General features: G+C 42.8%; 2 protein-coding genes across 8 annotated transcripts; one reads left to right on the top strand and one right to left on the bottom strand.

The window, feature by feature from the left end:
• Window positions 1-725: 725 nt before the first annotated feature.
• LOC115103224 (AP-2 complex subunit mu-A) lies at window positions 726-11694 on the top strand. The gene is made up of 12 exons (XM_065005856.1): window positions 726-932; window positions 1783-1904; window positions 7455-7720; window positions 7820-7902; window positions 8186-8321; window positions 8617-8761; window positions 9177-9197; window positions 9678-9803; window positions 9991-10126; window positions 10337-10434; window positions 10563-10674; window positions 10792-11694. Exons 2-12 carry the CDS (start codon window positions 1831-1833, stop codon window positions 10924-10926), a joined length of 1332 nt encoding a protein of 443 aa, XP_064861928.1. The 5' UTR covers window positions 726-932; window positions 1783-1830; the 3' UTR covers window positions 10927-11694.
• A 684-nt stretch (window positions 11695-12378) lies between these two features.
• Window positions 12379-18859, bottom strand: pcyt1aa (phosphate cytidylyltransferase 1A, choline a). Of its 7 annotated transcripts, none has more exons than XM_065005854.1 (10): window positions 18516-18859; window positions 16008-16682; window positions 15766-15886; window positions 15517-15616; window positions 15207-15323; window positions 14859-15010; window positions 14661-14739; window positions 14430-14572; window positions 13805-13993; window positions 12379-13602 (listed from the first exon to the last, which is right to left on the bottom strand). In XM_065005854.1, the coding sequence occupies exons 3-10, from the start codon at window positions 15877-15879 to the stop codon at window positions 13423-13425; spliced, it is 1074 nt and encodes a 357-aa protein (XP_064861926.1). In that variant the 5' UTR covers window positions 15880-15886; window positions 16008-16682; window positions 18516-18859; the 3' UTR covers window positions 12379-13422. The 7 variants fall into 7 exon arrangements, with proteins under 7 accessions (XP_064861926.1, XP_029479878.1, XP_029479882.1 ...); XM_029624018.2 differs by having other exon boundaries at window positions 16544-16682; XM_029624022.2 differs by having other exon boundaries at window positions 16600-16682.
• Window positions 18860-19208: the final 349 nt, after the last annotated feature.

Raw genomic sequence — 19208 nt, 5'->3', positions numbered from 1 at the left:
AATAAATGTTTTAAAGTAGCTAAATTTGTTGCTAGGTGCTGTTTGAAAAAACAGTTGCCAGGGTAGTCTGAAAAGTTGCTAAATCTAACAACAACATTGCTAAATTGGTATCACTGGTTCGAGAGGCTTTGACAGGTTTTTAAATATATATATATATATTTTTATTTAACCTTTATTTAACCAGGTAAGCAAGTTGAGAACAAGTTCTCATTTACAATTGCGACCTGGCCAAGATAAAGGAAAGCAGTTCGACACATACAACAACACAGAGTTACACATGGAGTAAAACAAACATACAGTCAATAATACAGTAGAAACAAGTCTATATATGATGTGAGCAAATGAGGTGAGATAAGGGAGGTAAAGGCAAAAAAAGGCCATGGTGGCAAAGTCAATACAATATAGCAAGTAAAACACTGGAATGGTAGGTTTGCAGTGGAAGAATGTGCAAAGTATAAATACAAATAATGGGGTGCAAAGGAGCAAAAATAAATACAGTAGGGAAAGAGGTAGTTGTTTGGGCTAAATTATAGATGGGTACAGGTACAGGTGCAGTAATCTGTGAGCTGCTCTGACAGCTGATACTTAAAGCTAGTGAGGGAGATAAGTGTTTCCAGTTTCAGAGATTTTTGTAGTTCCAGTTTGAGTGGTGTAGTGGGAGGAAAGGGGCGTGGCCCTCAGGGCTCTATTTCTTAGAGGACTCATGAAGTTAGTTTAAATGTAACTGGGTCGTGACTGGCCTCACACTCCAGTACAGTTGGCGGCGGTGTACTCACCAAGAAGAAGACGACGCTGGTCAACTGACTTCTAAAGAGGAGGGGAAAGCAGTAGGAGCATAATTAGTGAGTGTGTGTTGTAGAACTTTTGCTAACGAACCCTGAAATATATCGGAGTAAAAAGGGACGTGGACTTAGGTGTGTGAGAAGACTGAGGTAAGATTGTAATTATATCGAAGACAAACTAGTCTTAACATATTCAACAGTAAACACAGTCTAAGCTAGCTACCGGCGTTTATACCAGAAAGGCGCTAGCTATCGTTCATTTTAGGCTGGCTGGCAGCTAGTTAACTATAGTATCTGTCTTGCTAACTCTCCATCCTGTTTATCCCAAACCGAAGGTCAACTATCCACTAAAGTTGTATGTGTAGCTAGCAAGACATGGTGGAGTGTACGTTTTCAGTTGTGCGTTAAAGTGAAGGGAGAATATAAACAATTAATGAAATTGTCGAGATGGCGAGCTATCTTTTCCGGTCAGGCAGACATCTTGGTGGGGCAATAAAACAGCGAGTAAACCGCTTAACGTTTAGTGGCTTCATGCCATGCACACCGTGTCCGCCAAGTCAAACAACATCCTCCTTTCGTGGAAGGGAAATTATCTTGCTAATCCAGCTATATGTGTGTCCAGCTAAGTAAAAGCATGTGCTGGCACGGGAAACTCTCGCCTTCTGTTACCGTACCTGGTCACAGCTAGAATTCCAGGAATGTCTTTCATTTAATGCATATTATTCGTACGCCTCATTATATTATAAACTACAGCAAATGATTAACGTTAATACGTTCTGTCCCCCACCGCAATGGGCATAATAAAGAAATTCTGTATTCTTCAATCCAATACCAGCAACCGTCCATATGAACTTGAAACCACTCCCATACTATTCATAGGGAGTTTTGCAAAACATTAAGACTAACTAAAATGGCCCTCATTATCATATCTAAGCTACTACTGCATGTAACAGGAATTTGACTTGGTGAAATGTCATATCAACCATTCACTCTTCGTTAGGTGGGTGTTGTTTTCACCATGGCCAGTTTGGACTAAGGAGCAGCCACGATGATTGGAGGACTGTTTATCTACAACCACAAAGGGGAGGTCCTTATCTCTCGTGTCTACCGTGATGACATAGGGTAAGTAAGGTGGTAATTGGTTCTGGGGATTATAGAAGTGGGTTCTGTTACGAGGGGAGAAGGAGATAGGAAATGGTGTCCACCTGGTTGGCCTGAGGTAAGTTGGGGAGATGAATAAGATAACTTTATTTTTAAAATGTACACAAGGTCCAACAGGAATTTGACTTCTACTTTATCCCAACCCCTCTGAAAGACACACATGCAGGTTGGAGCAGTGGGCTGCCACACGGGGCACCCGTGGAATAGTTGTTGGGGGGGTGGTTAGGTGTCTTGCTCAAGGGCATAACGGCTGGCAATAGAATCTAGAATTTGATAGACCAACCCCTAGCTTGCCAGCTCACTTCCCGACTGCTCTGCCTTGAAGTGATCACTGAGGTTCAATGTGAACTGATCAGTGTAAGTAATCACACAGCTTTCACCTGTCAAGCCCTGTCTGATCAGGTTTGCTTCAGGGGAGGGATCAGGGAAGGATGCATTTGTATGAGAGGGAGAACACCCTAAAATTTTGGTCGACCAAGAGTCTGTTCTTTTGACCCACCGATTGGTCGAAATTTTAAAGTGTTTTTTTCCATGTAGACATCCTGTGTTTTAATCAAGTCAAGTAATGTAAACTTACCCCATTCCGAACAAATGTGCGCAACCGCAACATTCACACCCCCAATTTTGACGTCGCTACAGTCCCATTCGTTTTCTTTGTTGTTTGAACTAGCGTTGATCGATTATGTGGAAATGGGCAGCGTTTAGGTCATGTAATTGATTCTGTTGGAAAGGGGAGAAATTGTGCTTTACAATGGTATTGACATTACAGTTGATCTGGAAGTATTATGTTTTTGGGGCGCTAAAATAAGGGCAATTGTACAGACCAAGGCGATGTACGAGTTTACGTTATAGTGTATTCAACGTATTCAGTCCCCTTCATGGTTACCTCATTTTGTTACGTTATAGCATTATTCTAGAATTGATTAAATTGCTTTTCCCCTCATCTATACACAATACCCCATAATGACAAAGCAAAAACAGGTTTAGATTTTTTTTCTCCAAATGTAATAAAAAATCTATTTACATGAGTATTCAGACCCTTTCCTATGGGACTCAAAATTGAGCTCAAGTGAATCCTGTTTTCTTTGATCATCCTTCAGATGTTTCTACAACTTGATTGGAGACCACCTGTGGTAAATTCAATTGATTGGACATGATTTGGAAAGGCACACACCTCTCTATAAGTTCCCACAGTTGACAGTGCATGTCAGCAAAAACCAAGCCGTGAGGTCGAAGGAATTGTCCGTGGAGCTCCAAGACAGTATTGTGTCGAGGCACAGATCTGGGGAAGGGTACCAAAACATTTCTGCAGCATTGACGGTCCCCAAGAACACAGTGGTCTTCATAATTCTTAAATGGAAGAAGTTTGGAACCACCAATACTCCTAGAGCTGGCCTACTGGAACAATCGGGAGAGAAGGGCCTTGGTCAGAGAGATGACCAAGAACCCCATGGTCACTTTGACACAGCTCCAGAGTTCCTCTGTGGAGATGGTGTCCTTCTGGAAGGTTCTCCCATCTCTGCAGCACTCTACCAATCAGGCCTTTATGGTAGAGTGGCCAGACGGAAGCCACTCCTCAGTAAAAGGCACATGACAGTCTGCTTGGAGTTTGCCAAAAGGCATCTAAGGACTCAGACCATGAGAAACAAGATGATCTGGTCTGATGAAATCAAGATTGAACTTTTTGGCCTGAATGCCAAGTGTCATGTCTGGAGGAAACCTGGCACCATCCCTATGGTGAAGCATGGTGGTGGCAGCATCATGCTGTGGGGACTGGGAGAATAGTCCAAATTGAGGGGAAAGATAAACGGAGCAAAGTACAGAGATCCTTGATGAAAACCTGCTCCAACTTGCTTAGATCCTCAGCCTGGGGCGAAGGTTCATTCTCTGAATGTCCTTGAGCTGCCCAACCAGAGCCTGGACTTGAACCCGATCGAACATCTCTGGAGAAACCTGAAAATAGCTGTGCAGCGACGCTCCCCATCCAACCTGACAGGGCTTGAGAGGGTCTGCAGAGAAGAATGTGAGAAACTCCCAAAATACAGGTGTGCCAAGCTTGTAGCGTCATACCCGAGAAGACAAAGCTGTAATCGCTGCCAAAAGTGCTTCAACAAAGTACTGAGTAAAGGGTCAGAATACTTATGTAAATGTGAGAGATCCATCTTTTTTTTTTGTGCCGGGCTCAAACTTACTGCGCGGTCTGTGTTGCTTAAGCTGCAAACTTAATTACAGCCATTTCTGATTGATAAGTTCTGTTACTGAAATCCCTCATATATTTTTGGGAAAAACATTCCCTTATTCCCTCAAGCCTCGCTCTCTACAAAATGCATGTATGCATCGTGTGCACATGACCAATAGGGCCTGACCTGTAGCATATCATAATCACGTCAATAAATAGCTTACAACAAACTCTGAACGTTCGTTCATTCGTGAATGCAATTTCCGAAATGGAACGGTTTATATATTGTTTAAGCAAAAAAAACACAAAAAAAAAACTAAAATGCTTGATTGCATTTCAAATCACGAATGACTCGTATGCTGTGTGACGATTTATTGATACAGTAGCCTATAAGTATTGAAATATAGGCCTAAGTAAGTTACGGTATTAAGACAAAACAGAATGTACTCTTATGCCTACAGCTCGACCGTGGTAATACAAGACTACTATGCTAAGCCTACTAATGATAATGACGTTACCTATTACTATAATGATCATAATATTAACAATAAGGAGATCAAGAAAAAGGAGCATACTTAAATTATATTTATAGTAATGTAATTATTCTGACTATTTGGAACAATGTAAACAACACTAAATATATGATAAATAATACCAGAAGCTGTTCTAATGAAAATAAGTGTAAAGCTTTTATAGCAAAGATTAAAAACCACTACATTTGTGTAATTGTTTACTTGACATGTCGTTGCGTGAGGCTTCGTGCTCACGGATTCCGTAGGCTATTAAACACACACAAACAGGCAACAGAAGCAGGATCTTGCTTATTTCTGTAGATATACATGGATGATTTGTAAAGCCAGGCACATTTAACAGTTAGGCTATTGATTATAGACATAAGTTGGGGTTTCCTCACTTTTCTTAGTCAAGGCAAGGCCTGTTTTCTGATCTCCTCATTCTGCTGCTGCCTCCACTGCATTATTCTAAACACCAATATACTGGTTAACTTTGCTATTATGCACATAGCAACATGGTCTAGGAAAAGATGCCAATTCAACAGCGCATTGATGTGTTTCAGAACCACGGAGAGCAACCGCTATCCATCGCGGGAGAAAGAGCATTTGTTATAAAATATTATTGTTGCACCATTGTTATGTAATATAACTACATACAATTTCCTTAGACTAATGTACTGTGCCAACCCCATGGCCTCTACAATGGATTGGTACTCAGACGCCAATCAGAGAGGTGAATTGTACACCATGATATTTAGAAGAAGAAAAAAAACATTTTGCTACTGCTCGACTAAAGAAATCTGTCGACCAACAGACTATTGACCAAACAATCGACCAGTCAACTAAATGGGGTCAGCCTAATAAATAAATATATAATTGTAATTATGTTAACTTTGGTCTTAAAATAAGGGTAATGCCATTTTAAGTTATTGGTCTTTTCCTCCAAATGGTGATGGAGTGTACATTTTTTACAGGCATCACCTCAATGCACTGTGTATCAATCATTCTAATTCTAGCCCTTTGTCAAACCTAACCTCTAATTCGCAAGATCATAGTTATGGGTAGCTGCTTTATTTAGTTTCATGTCCTTCCTCTTTATCTAGTGGTTAGGAAAGTGAGGTGGAAGGCAGTTTTTACATGTAGAGGAATTAGTGTAAACCGGTTATTAGAAGTACAGTCGAGCCTTGTAAGCCTTTATTTAACATGGGCTGGTAATTGTCTTTTTTGAACTTGAGTACAATGTTTTTACTACTGAGATATTGGACCAGCATTACAAATATATTGTGAAATTTATATAAATATTGCGTTGGGGGAATGTTTTATCGTAACCTTGGTTGTCAGTTGAAAATTTTGAAAAACGTACTATAAATTGACTCTTTGATAAACAACTCATCCAACAGGAAGAGTTCAACAGATGGGTCCACTGATTTTCGCACCCACCAAAGAAAATAACTGTGCTAATACCCGACTCATCTTGTGGATAATCACTATTGTCTCAGACATTGCAACCTCTCTGGAGTAGCAAATGCTCAACCAACTATCTAACCACACCACTACAGCTCGGATTGATGCAGAATCAATACATTCAACTGCCAAGATTTTCCAGAGGAGACTCGACACGTTCAAGCTGCTTAAGATTTTAAGACAAGTTTTAAATTCAACCACTATTGGTGGTAAAAGTAGTTCATTTAACACATTGAAACTGCATTTGGTTGCCGACTACAGTGTTCCTCTACCATGGATGGTATTTCAACACAATGTTACTCGCTCTATGCACAAATGTATTTGTGTGCATTTTGTCTCTCTCTCCTTTACATCATCCCTCATCTCTTTATCCGTTTGCCATTTTCCTCCATATCGCCGTCTTTGCCACTGTAGGAATAGGTAAGCAATGCACCAGCCTATCGAGCATGTCCCCTGACCCATGGTAACCAATTCCTGACTCCCAATGCATGACCTCTGACCCACAGCAACTACCTGATGACACTTTCAGCATGTCACCTGACATATCAGTGACCAAAGAAAACAAAGTTAATTATTGCAACCAACTAATGCCTTTTATACACCTATTAGCAACAGGTGTGGCTGAAATAGCCAAATACACTAAAGAAGGGGTGTCCACATACGTGTGTGTATGTATATATATATATATATATATATATATCTCTTCCCTCCTTAATGGACATTACCTTCTGAAAAAACAGCAGGACAGACTCTGTTAAATGAACAAGTATAGTACCAGTGCACCTTCCATCTTTACCTCCATCTGTCTTAACTAGTGCAGTCCTGACTCTGCAGAGTCCGTAATCTGACATTGGTTCCAGAGATCCATATTTCTGGGAACTATTTCCCTGGATCGGCTCTGGTTCCAAATAGAGGTATGATTAACTACTAGGCAGTAGCTTTGTGGTCAATATCATTTTCACTACTGTCAAGCTCACAGAAGTTGTGGACCCGTCACCTAAGGATCTATTCCAGAATATTGCACATCACTGATTGAGAATCGACAGTCTTGTCTGGACATGCTGCCTCATCTGTAGTGATTTATACATCTTGGATGTCAAGTAGGTCTGAAAAGGGAATGTATGGAAGGTAGTGTAGGTGATTAGTGTGTGACTATCCCTCTGAAAGCCTAGAGGAGACTGGTAATTTATACCAGTCTTTAGACTACTTATGTATATGCGTATTAACCAAGAGCGTGATATGAGGTTGCTTTTGTTGTGATCAATTGCAGATGGAGGAACATCCTCTTCCACATTTGCTCATTACTCCTGACATGAAAGTAATCCGTATCTTGCTCTCTCTACCTCCTTTTCTCAGGCGCAACGCGGTGGACGCATTCCGTGTGAATGTGATCCATGCCCGGCAGCAGGTGCGCTCTCCTGTGACCAACATTGCACGTACCAGCTTCTTCCATGTCAAGCGCTCCAACATCTGGCTGGCGGCGGTCACCAAGCAGAATGTCAACGCCGCCATGGTGTTCGAGTTCCTCTACAAGATGTGCGACGTCATGGCCGCCTACTTTGGCAAGGTCAGCGAAGAGAACATCAAGAACAACTTTGTGCTGATCTACGAGCTGCTCGACGGTAACTGTCACTTCGTACAGTCATGCCATTCGTATCTTCTTTACTCTCTCTTACCCTTCATCATTTATTCATGGTTTGGTTTCTTTGTTTTGTGTGCAGAGATCCTGGACTTCGGGTATCCCCAGAACTCTGAGACTGGAGCACTAAAGACCTTCATCACCCAGCAGGGCATCAAGGGCCAGGTGAGGATGAGAAATATCCCCTTGTCATTGCTGATGACCTCTGCAATGGGCTCTATAGCAGAACTTGTGTGCCGTCTGTTTTCCAACTGTTTTCTGAAGGTTTCTCCTATTGTTTCTTCTTTCTCTGGGGTTGTGGACACTGCCGGATGCAGCATCAGGTAATGATGAGCCTCCTTTGGTTTGGGCTGTTGATTTCAGTTCTATTTGGGACATTGGGCCTGGTTTCAACTATACGCTGTTTTTTTCCACTTCATATCATGTTGATCTCCCTCTCTTTTTACAGACAAAGGAAGAGCAGTCTCAGATCACTAGTCAGGTGACTGGGCAGATTGGTTGGCGTCGCGAAGGCATCAAGTATCGACGCAATGAGCTCTTCTTAGATGTGCTGGAGAGTGTCAACCTGCTTATGTCGCCTCAAGGTGAATGTTGGTCATAACACTTGAACATAAACGACCTAAACAGGTGTTGAATATTCTAAGAGCAAAAATGACTAGGGGAAGTGTAGGAGTGATGTTGTTTCAATGGGAGAATCACAATGACATAGTGCTCGCGTCCTCTCTCCTCGCCGCCTCCTCAAAACCCATGGAATGAGAGAGCCAGAGGTCCCTCCCCTCTGAGCTTCTCTTCCAATGGTTTTTGAGGAGAGAGGACACAAGGAGTATGCGATTGAGAAAAGGCCCAAATGATTGAACCTTTCACTTTTATCTCCTCCAGGTCAGGTCCTGAGTGCCCACGTGTCCGGCCGTGTGGTAATGAAGAGCTATCTCAGTGGAATGCCGGAGTGCAAATTTGGCATGAATGACAAAATTGTCATTGATAAGGCGGGTAAAGGCGGTGTCACTGATGAGGTGGGAAAGAGGTGAGTAAGAGGTTGTTTTTGGATGGACCCAGGGTTGGGGTTTATTCCTTTTCAATTTGGGAAGTAAACTGAAATTCCAATTGCAAATTTCATGAGGAGAATTGGAATTTCATTTTAGTTCCTGTTCTGAATTGAAAAGCATTTGACCCCAACTCTGGGCAGAGCTTGTCATTAAAGGGCTAGAGTTTAATACAAGAGACTTGTGCTGCAGAATCAGATAAATAATGTATTTCTCAATTGATTTTAAACTTGGTGTTGATTCTGACTTATTCTTCTGTGTAGGAAATAGTAATGCGATCTTTATCAGACCAACTGTCAGTCCCTGGACTAAGACATCTATATAGAGCTTGTGTTGAGATTTACCATTTTTTCCATTCGATACATCTTTCTTTCCCTCTCTTGTTCTGTACCTCAGTGATTTAGGGGGAGGAGGAAGGTACTGTATTGATATCTGGCCTTACTCCCATACCTCCCTGCTGTCTTGTCTATGGTGTCATTAATGGCGACTGCTTTACTAAGCATTTGAGGAGGCTCCCAACATTTACTGTATTAATCGAATAGTGTGACTGCTAATTGATGAGAATCTAACTAGCCTCCTCAAATCTTTAGTGGACTTCCCAATGGTTGTGTATTTCTTAGTCATCAGTGAGTGTTAGCTTTATTACCCACCTGCTTGACCCTTAACCCTGACCCAGTCTTTGACAGGGATGGAGATTAGCATCCACTGGGTTGCTGTGGTATCCCTTTTTGTGTGTCTTTGTGTTGTGTGTTTGGGTGGTGATGGTGACGTGTTAGGAAGTGGGGAATGTAGAGTAGTGTGTTTTTTAAATGGCTGGTTTGTGTGTTAGTTTTTAATGTCTGTATAAACAGGTGTGTGGTGCATAGACAGTCAACCCTTCTCCCTCTGCTCCTGTAGTACCAGTGGTAAGCAGTCCATAGCCATCGACGACTGTACGTTCAACCAGTGTGTGCGTCTCAGTAAGTTTGACTCGGAGCGCAGCATCAGCTTCATCCCCCCGGATGGAGAGTATGAGCTCATGAGGTAAGTATGTCACAGGCTAAACTTCAAACCTATATTACCCTGTAAACGCGCATGTTTTGTAAGTCATCCCGCTTTCTGTGTGCATTTATATGTGCCCAATGATTGTGCCCCTCCATCTTTGGACGTCTTTGTACTGTTGCCCCCTGCGTGTGTCTGCTTTGACATGAGTTTGGTGTGGTTTTACCAGGTACCGTACCACTAAAGACATCATCCTACCTTTCCGAGTCATTCCGCTGGTCAGGGAGGTGGGCCGCACCAAACTGGAGGTCAAAGTGGTCATCAAGTCCAACTTCAAACCCTCGCTACTGGCCCAGAAAATTGAGGTAGCTATTCAGCCTTTTGTCTTTTTACATTGTGGTTAGTAACCTTGGGGTAAACCTGTTCTTCTTTTGAATTTATATTATGTTTTATCTCATAAACCTTGTATTTTCTTGGTCTGTGAATTTCACCTATTGTTGTTCTATAAAGTTCAGGTTTAGACTGCTGTATGAGAATTTGTTTATCATGTTATGACTTGTTTTCTGTTGCTCCAGGTGCGCATTCCCACGCCGCTCAACACAAGCGGTGTCCAGGTGATCTGCATGAAAGGCAAGGCCAAGTACAAGGCCAGCGAGAACGCCATCGTATGGAAGTTAGTGTTATTTCAACCCTCTGCTTCTCCCCATTACAGTACCAAAGATCACTCTTATTTTGTATCTCCTTCCTTGATTGTGAATGTCTCTTTCTGATGTTGTATTGTTGTGTGTTTCCTGCATGTAGGATCAAGCGCATGGCTGGGATGAAGGAATCTCAGATCAGTGCTGAAATCGAGCTGCTGCCCACCAACGATAAGAAGAAGTGGGCCCGTCCTCCCATCTCCATGAACTTTGAGGTAAGGTTGCAGTCACACTCACCCTCTCAGCAGTAATGACAAATTTAGCATTTTAGCATACAGTATTAATATGCAGTTGTGTAGAACTTTTAACCTGGATGTCTTTGTACCCCTCAGGTTCCATTTGCCCCCTCTGGGCTGAAGGTGCGTTACTTGAAGGTGTTTGAGTCCAAGCTGAACTACAGTGATCATGATGTTGTCAAATGGGTGCGCTACATTGGCCGAAGCGGCATCTACGAGACTCGATGTTAGAGCGCGAGCTGAGGCATACCTAGCATTCTCCCTCCACACTTTACATATTTTCTTATGTCCCTCTCTCTTCCCTCCATCTCTCTTCCCTTTATTCCGCAATGTTAGGGATGAATTAAAAAAAACTGGCATAACATACAGATACTGTATATGCAAAATGTGAACCATAGTATGGCATCTCTTACTATGGTTAAAGGTAGACTCAGCGATATAATGTAGAAAGTAAACAGCATAGTGGGTCATTTTCTGCAGCAACTAAGAGCGTTGAAGCTCAACTTCTCTGCTATTTTGGTGCTCTGCACTGTGAGCGCTAAGTGTTGCATCTTGCTCATTTCAATAGCCAGTGCTGCTCATGGCAACATTTCGATGAGTCTACCTTCAACTTGCAAACAAGCTGCCCCTGTATAGAAAGAATACAAATAACGTGAAAACTGGTGGGGTTGAAGGGTCCATAATGTGGCGGAAAGTCCGGGTTAAGTGTTACTGTCCAGGTCTTTGAAGCGTCCACTTGTTATCCACCGTTTTTCTAAATGGCCTTTTGAGTCCAACATCCTCTCTTACCTGTGACATGCATCTAGTGAGCTTATTGATAATTGGCTGTTTGTAAATGGTAGTTTGTTTCTTTGGGTGGAATACAACCTGAGCACTACAGTGGCTTGGCGCTGACCTGCCTTTTCAGAGCCCGTGATGAGGTTGCCCCACCCCCCGGTGGTCACATTGCCTTGTTTGTAAAACCTGGTGACTGTCCAGTAAAATCCCATCATGTAACCAGCTCTGCCTGTCATTGTATTTTTCTAAACTGGGTGGTTCGAGCCCTGAATGCTGATTGTCTGACAGCTGAGGTATATCAGACCATATACCACAAACCCTTGTGCCTTATTGCAATTTACATGAACACGTGCTAGTAAAGGATAGGTTGTGTTCCAGGCAGACTACATTCTAGTCTTTGCATCAACCAATGGTTGTGTGCCATGTCATCAAATTGCTATATGTGGTTACCTGATATGACCGACACCTCTAGGTGTTGTAAAATCTGCAATGTAGTCATACTGGAACGCAGCCAATGGGGGATTTGATTAAGCTGGCACCGGGTGAGAAGTGATTGAACAAATTTCAAAACTAATGCAAAGCCGGCACTCAACAAAGTGACCTATGTCAAGCACGTAGAGTAATGACTTAGGATAGCTGCATGGTTTCTCTTGATAACTCATACGTGCTGTGTCTGCCGTGAGAATGCATTATGGAAAAGATAATTCTGAACAATGCACCTGGTGTTGATTGGGCTGTGACCCTTGTCAAATCAATCTCCCAAAACCTGAAGGATAGGTCCAGCTAGTGCACTGAGCAGGGTTCTGATTTAATGTGTGGCTGGTCTGGTGTGTAGTAACTGCGTCTTGGTCATGTGATCACTCGGCTATTATAATAAGCATTGAGTTTCACAATCAAGCAGGAGGATCCAACTCATTTTTTTTTTAATAGAAATTTTACATGGTTGTGGGTTAACTTTAAAAAATCATTTGTTCTACTGGTTTCTCTTAGCCCTACAAATTCAACGCAAACAATGTTCTTGTTTCCATGTATATAGTTAGACAAGTCTTGCCCCTAATGAGAAGCAATTTTAATGGACTGATTCTTAAATCTAATACTATGCGTAAAATAATCCCATATTTCAGCTAGCCTACTGTATATAGGAAATACATTTTTAAATCCTGCTTTGCCACCATGGAGGCAATGCCCAACTACAGGAGGGAGAGATGGGACAATTGTATTCCCCAGTCGTTTTTAAAATAAGTTCCTTTGAGCCCTACTGAACAAGATCTAGTTCTGGAGTTCAAACGCTGGGCACTATTCTTTAAAATCCACTGTCCAAAGACTGACCATCAAAACCAACTAAGCATTATTACAATGTGCAAAAACAGTCAAGCTGAATCCAGGTCAGTCCATGGATGGAGGACATTGACATGCCTACACAACTAGCAGTTTACACACATACATGCACAATAACACTTCGAGGGGAGAGCAAGGGACTGATGGTTCCTACATTGCAAAGACTCAGCTCTGCTGAGAAGGAATTCAACAGTGCACCAAACACCCCTCAACACAATAGGGGGGACACTTGAATTCCCCACTAAACTCAAGGTTAACAAGATAAAATCACCTCGCTAAGATTAACATCTTGAGTAGGAAGCGTGCATCTGTGAAATTAAAATTTAAGTGACATGAAGGGTAATGTGAGTAGTGGTTACTGACTGAATAAAATGAAGAGATGTGACCGCTACACTGCATCAACCCTCCTTGGACTGACAAAGTAGTACAGTCCATAAGAAATGGACACCAATTGAAAAAGGGAGTGGAAAAATTAAATGGGTAGAGCAAATGAAGTGAGAGACAATGCTATACATATATAAGTGGACATACTGATGAGGGGTTGAATGCTGATAATGTTGACGGGGCGGGATTAACAGACCAAAAAAAACAAAAAAACAAAAAAAAAGAGCCTTAATCTTCATCAGACTCATCATCCTCGCTGATGTGGTATCCCCGTGCTGCGCTGCGCTGGGGTGGAGGGGAAGGTGAGGCCTTGTTTAAGAAGGGCGAGGGAGAACGCTCACGGGTGGGGCTGCTGCTGGGGCTGATGGCCTGCAGCATGCGCCCTTTGCCCTCCTTCAACATGTGCTTCTAGAGAGAGAGAGGCAGCATCTCAGTCTAGATTCCAAGTTAATTTGTTCTTAGGCTATAAAACAAATCCATGTTGATCTATAGCACGACATCTTCCATTGAACGCGTCACTATATTCCCCAGAGCAGTAAATTAGGATTGCCACAAAAGACACCATTCTCATCTACATTAAAATACACACACAAACCAAAAAAGGTCTCACCAGTGCTCCCTCAGGGCCGAACATCTGCAGAAAGTTGCCAATGAACTCCCGGGACTTCTCCTCCCACTTCTGGATGAGGTCAATGCTCTTGTTCTCCACCTTCTGCACAAACTCTTTACTCTTCTCCTCCACATCTTTCACCTTCCTCTTCACCTTGTCCACACGTTCCTGCAGGTGGTACTTCTTCTCCTGAAAGACAGGGACACAGTGTCATACCAGTGCAGTGTCATAATGCCAGACCTTGGCAAGTGAGGCTGCACTAAACTAGTAAACAAATCATGTTTCCTAGCAGCTTTTATTCAAATACAACTAGTACTACAACTAATTCTGATTCCACTGTCTTCCATAACAAATATACCTTTCACCCCTTTTTCTCCCCAATTTTATGGTATCCAATTTTCCCATCGATGCAACTCCCCTACGGACTCAGGAGAGGCGAAGGTCGTGAGCCATGTGTCCTCCGAAACACGACCCTGACAAGTCGCACTGCTTCTTGACACACTGCTCAATGACAAATAGACCAATAGCTACCTCTCACAACTACTGCTCCTTATGACTCATCAAAAGTCATCAACCAAATACCATCATTACTACTAATAATAATGATAGTAACATGAAGTGTTACATTGATGAAGCTGACGTTGAGCTCCTTGGCCGTGTAGCCGCGTTGCAGGTTGCGTCTCACGTACACATCATAGTCGCGGACGATGCGCGTGATGATGTCCGAGGTGGAGATTCCCTCCGTCCGCTGGGTAGGCGCAAACATGCCTGTAGGCACAAAAGGTGAGATGTCATCGTGACACACGGTCCCAGGACATTCAAAATGGACATTCCTACTGGTTGTTATGGTACCCACCCGCCTCCTTGATGTGCTTGTAAACGTCGTCCTGGCCTGCTGATGTATATGGGATGTCGTCATGAGCAACAAAGTCGATCTGGTGGGGTGAGGGGGGTGAACGAGAAGGAATACATTATACACCGCACAGACAAAATACACTCTGAACGCACGACATTGCGTTCCATTCCCCCCCCCCCCATCCTTCCTCTCTCTCACTCTGTGCTTGGAGAGGAACTCGGGCGTAAGCGTCCAGGGCGCGTTCCTGACGACCTCGTCCACGTAGCGACAGTGGCTGACTGCGTCGTAGCGCTCGTCCTCGTTCATCACCGTGAACCCCTTGAACTTGTGTGTCAGGTCGTCACTACACACTGAGACGAGAGGAAAAGAAGCATGGCGGTTCAGGGGAAGTGAGTAAACTTGAATTAGTTCTAGCACTTTACATAGAGGGTGCTTGGCGTTATGCCTCTGAAAAACCAAATAAATGGACAGACAGTAAACCTGCAAGAGGGCACTCAAGGCATGTTGAGCGAGGAAAGGTTGACACAACCAGAGTGAGACACTCACCGCCCACAATGAGGTGTGTGTTCGGAAAGAGGCCCTTGGCCTGCATGAGGGCCCGGGCATGGCCTGAGTGGAACACATCAAAGATGCCATCTGCATACACCCGAACTGGCCTATCAACTGTGGGAGAGAGGGACATGATGGTGATGACAGCCAATCACAGGTCACGTCATTAACAGGTCACGTCAATAGAGAAACATTCCTTATATTTTCAGAACTGTTCATGTCTTTTGAATGGTACTGCTTGCTACAGTTTGAGAGTGATTGAGATGTGTTTCTGAGTGTAGTGTGTGTTGATGTGTGTGCGACTCACATGGAGTTCCCCTCTTGGCCTCGTCCATACTGACTCGCAGGTATGGAGTGTCCTCAGCCGACTCCAGCTCATCAGCATAGGGGGCGGGATCTTTTAAACCCTAGTGTACGAATACACATTATTACCATGACAACCATGAGAAGGGTTTCCTTCATAAGAATCATGACTCATTATCTTATCTTAACCAACACACATCAACTCCCTGTAAATGAAGTCTGCTCACACACATAAAGCCTCTTCCTCACTCACCACGGTGGATCTTGGGACTTTCCCTGGCCGTTCTACCTCCTCGGTCTCTCCGTTAGACCCATCTCTCCTCCTCTTCCTGGATAGGCTGGACCGGCTTGAGCTGTGGGCCTCCATCCCAGGGCTGAAATGTTACACACACACACACAGTAACAGCTATCATCTTGCTTAAAGAGAAAAAGCAATAAGATGCACTATTCCAAAAAATAGAATTTGCTGTCTGCATGGACAAAAACAACATTCACCTGTAGCGGGATGTGCAAACAAGGAGTCTTATTGCAGCTACTGAAGGTTATACTTTTGTAAGAAATAAGCCTGTCAAAATAAAGGAAACCCCAACATAAAATGTCTTAATAGGGCTTTGAGCCACCAGATCAGCTTCAATGCACCTTGGCATAGATTCTACAAGTGTCAGGAACTCTATTGGAGGGATGTGACACCATTCTTCCATGAGACATTCCATCAGCTGTTTTGTTGATGGTAGTGGAAAACGCTGTCTTAGGTGCCGCTCCAGAATCTCCCGTAAGTGTTTGATTGGTTTTAAATCTGGTGACTGAGACACACACCCTTTAACCACCCTGTTTCAAAGTCACAGATCTCTTTTCTTCTAGCCATGGTAGTCAAAATAATGGGCAACTGGGCATTTATATACATGACCCTAAGCATGATGGGATGTTTCTTGTTTAATTAACTCAAGAACCACACCTGTGTGGTAGCACCTGCTTCCAATATACTTTGTATCCCTCATTAACTCAAGTGTTTCCTTTATTTTGGCAGTTACCTGTCTGTCATAGATCAGTCTCTCCCCAATGAGTCTACATTGAATGCAATTCACACCAATTCCATTATCCACCACAAGGCGGCGTCCATCCACTGGGCACTACAAGGAGGTAGAAAGGTCGAGTGGTGTGTTTCTGCGTCTGCCGGCAGGGTCGAATGGTGCGGTTACATAATAACCCAGGCATGTTCTCGGTGAACACGTTCACTGGCCTTTCAATCACCCACACTTTGAAGTCGACACTAATACCGTACAGGTTTCATGTGCGGACTGATGTTGAAATAATAAATATGCACATTTTTCAGGAAATAATTTAATTTAAGATATGTATTTTTTGCCTCGTCTAATTCCGGACATGCCTTTGCACTAACAAAATCAGTGACAGGTAAAAAAAAAACAAAAAAACTCACTCCACTTTTTAGGGTAGTCGAGTGTGCATTTACATTTACAAGAGTCCGTTTGACGGCTGTAATATTCTTTAGTCAAAAAGTACTACTGGATTAGTACTGGATTATGTAAAGGGAGGGCGCTTGTTGCGCAACAAACTCGGCCCTTCTTGGAAATTGGTTGCGATAAGGAGAAGACCAAGGACGATACATGCGATTAAAGTGATAGGCTTCTTGAAATGTAAACTGTTGCCAAACTGAAACAGTTAAAACACAACGTTCCCATAACTATTTACCCGTGTGTATGTTCCATATGGGACCTGTTAGCGACTTTAGACTACACAAAATATTCCATTCCAGTCTACATCATCTAGCAACGTGACTGTGTGGGCTTGTATTACTATCTTCATGGGTACCGAAAATCCCCAAAAGGATATTAAAACAAGGAAAAGTCTCCCTCATTGGGACAGTTCCCACTTCCCCACGAGGACAAAGGCTATTTTATGCTTAGGGGTTAGGTTTAGGGTTACAATTACGGTTAGGGGATAGTGATACGAGTTCGGGGTTATTGAAAATATGATTTTTAATTTAAATCAATTTTAGGTCCACACACGGATAGTACGTATGGTGGGTGTATGTATCACCAACGTTGTCACTCACTCACGGGCTTCCTGTGTCGAGTAAAGGCGTCCGCATGCTTACTATCCAAAATAGTTCAGTTTGTGCATATATTATGATGACACTTTGTGACGTTATGGTCTTCGGCAAGGTTTGTTTTCCGGTTGTTCATGCACACAAAATATTTTCTCGAGACGAACCTTCGACCTTCACTTGAAAGTACTTGAATAACGAGAAAAAAAGCAGCAATATTACTATTTACCCATCTTGAGTCACTGTGTAGCCACTCTCAAAATAGTCAGAATGAAGTCAGAATGAATCTAAGATAACTCAAGAAATCATTAAGTTTGACGTTTTTGCCAAGGAGATCTGTCTCGCAATTTTACATCAAACGGGGATGTTTGGTGCAGTATTTCATAGGTGAAAACATTTGCATGAAAACTAGTCATCTCTTGTTGACTGACAACAATCACCAATAAAGGAGCATAGACTCAAAAAAGTGTGTGCACGACCAGCCCAAAAAAAACTAGCCGAAGACCAAAACGCCACAATATGTTTTCTTATATATGCTTAACTGTACCAAACTGTTTGGATGCAAGTATGCCAATGGATGCCTTCACACGGGAACTCTGTCCGACCTTGTACAGCTGTAAGCAAACGGGGCGTATCTGCTGGCTACAATATACAGCAATCGATTGTCATCTGATAGTAGAGAGAAAGGCGGAGGTAGGGGTTATCACACGTAGCTAGCTTCGTTTAACTGACAAAGAGAGAGTGACCTCGAAGTGCAGATGTCCAGTCTTAATAACAAGCTGTCTTACATATATTAGCTTGACTATCTCTGACAATCCAACAAAGTACGTAGCTAGCTATGTAGCCTGTTGTACCAGGTATAACTATGGGAAAGCAATCTGATCACACTATAGCTAGCTAGCTAAAAATATTTACTGTAATATGATTCACGAACTTACCGTTGTGCCTGGCCTGGGTTTTGCAGTGTAGAAGTAGCTAACGTTACTGTTGAAAACTAGCTCATAGGCAGTGTTCTAGGAAAATCTTACTGACTGTGAAGTTGGTGCGCTTTCTGCTGCTAACTAGCTAGCTGTTGTCTAACGCTAAATGTAATAACCAGCTAGTATAACAATTTACCGACTCCCAACAAGCAGGTAACGTTAGTCCAATGTCACGAACTGTGTCAGCAGCTCGATATGTAGAGGGGAAGAGCAGACGGATTATCAACACAGTACTTCTGCAGTCCTCGGATTGACAGGTTTACTCAAAGACATTACAGTATGTGGTTTACTCCACATAGGAACTACAACAACCAGAACATCTTTCCAAGGAAATGACGTTATTTTTAAATGGAGTAAAGTCACAGTCAACTTAGTGAATGTAATCTTTTCCGCTGAATTTTCCGCTGAAATCTCTGAAGTCGGAGAACGGTATTATTCTGCCACCTTGAGGCAACTAACTATTCAGGCAAATTCCTTTTTAGGAAACTACAATTTGATGTATGTATGCATGCATGCCAGTTTCCGCTGAATTTTCCGCTGAAATCTCTGAAGTCGGAGAACGGTATTATTCTGCCACCTTGAGGCAACTAACTATTCAGGCAAATTCCTTTTTAGGAAACTACAATTTGATGTATGTATGCATGCATGCCA

The sequence above is a fragment of the Oncorhynchus nerka genome, linkage group LG20, assembly GCF_034236695.1.
Source record: "Oncorhynchus nerka isolate Pitt River linkage group LG20, Oner_Uvic_2.0, whole genome shotgun sequence".
Lineage (NCBI taxonomy): Eukaryota > Metazoa > Chordata > Actinopteri > Salmoniformes > Salmonidae > Oncorhynchus > Oncorhynchus nerka.
Note: the sequence above shows the minus strand (reverse complement) of the source record. Positions and strands in the feature narration are given on the sequence as shown.

Bases quoted from the DNA above. Each gene is read 5' to 3' on its own strand.
- LOC115103224 (XM_065005856.1), top strand. From the start codon at position 1,831: ATGATTGGAGGACTGTTTATCTACAACCACAAAGGGGAGGTCCTTATC. The intron at 7,721-7,819 runs GTAACTGTCACT...TTTTGTGTGCAG, and splicing joins GATCTACGAGCTGCTCGACG to AGATCCTGGACTTCGGGTAT. The intron at 10,435-10,562 runs GTTAGTGTTATT...TCCTGCATGTAG, and splicing joins GAGAACGCCATCGTATGGAA to GATCAAGCGCATGGCTGGGA.
- pcyt1aa (XM_029624018.2), bottom strand. The intron at 14,740-14,858 runs GTGAGAGAGAGG...TCACCCCACCAG, and splicing joins AGTTCCTCTCCAAGCACAGA to ATCGACTTTGTTGCTCATGA. The intron at 13,603-13,804 runs GTGAGACCTTTT...CTCTCTCTCTAG, and splicing joins TCGGCCCTGAGGGAGCACTG to AAGCACATGTTGAAGGAGGG.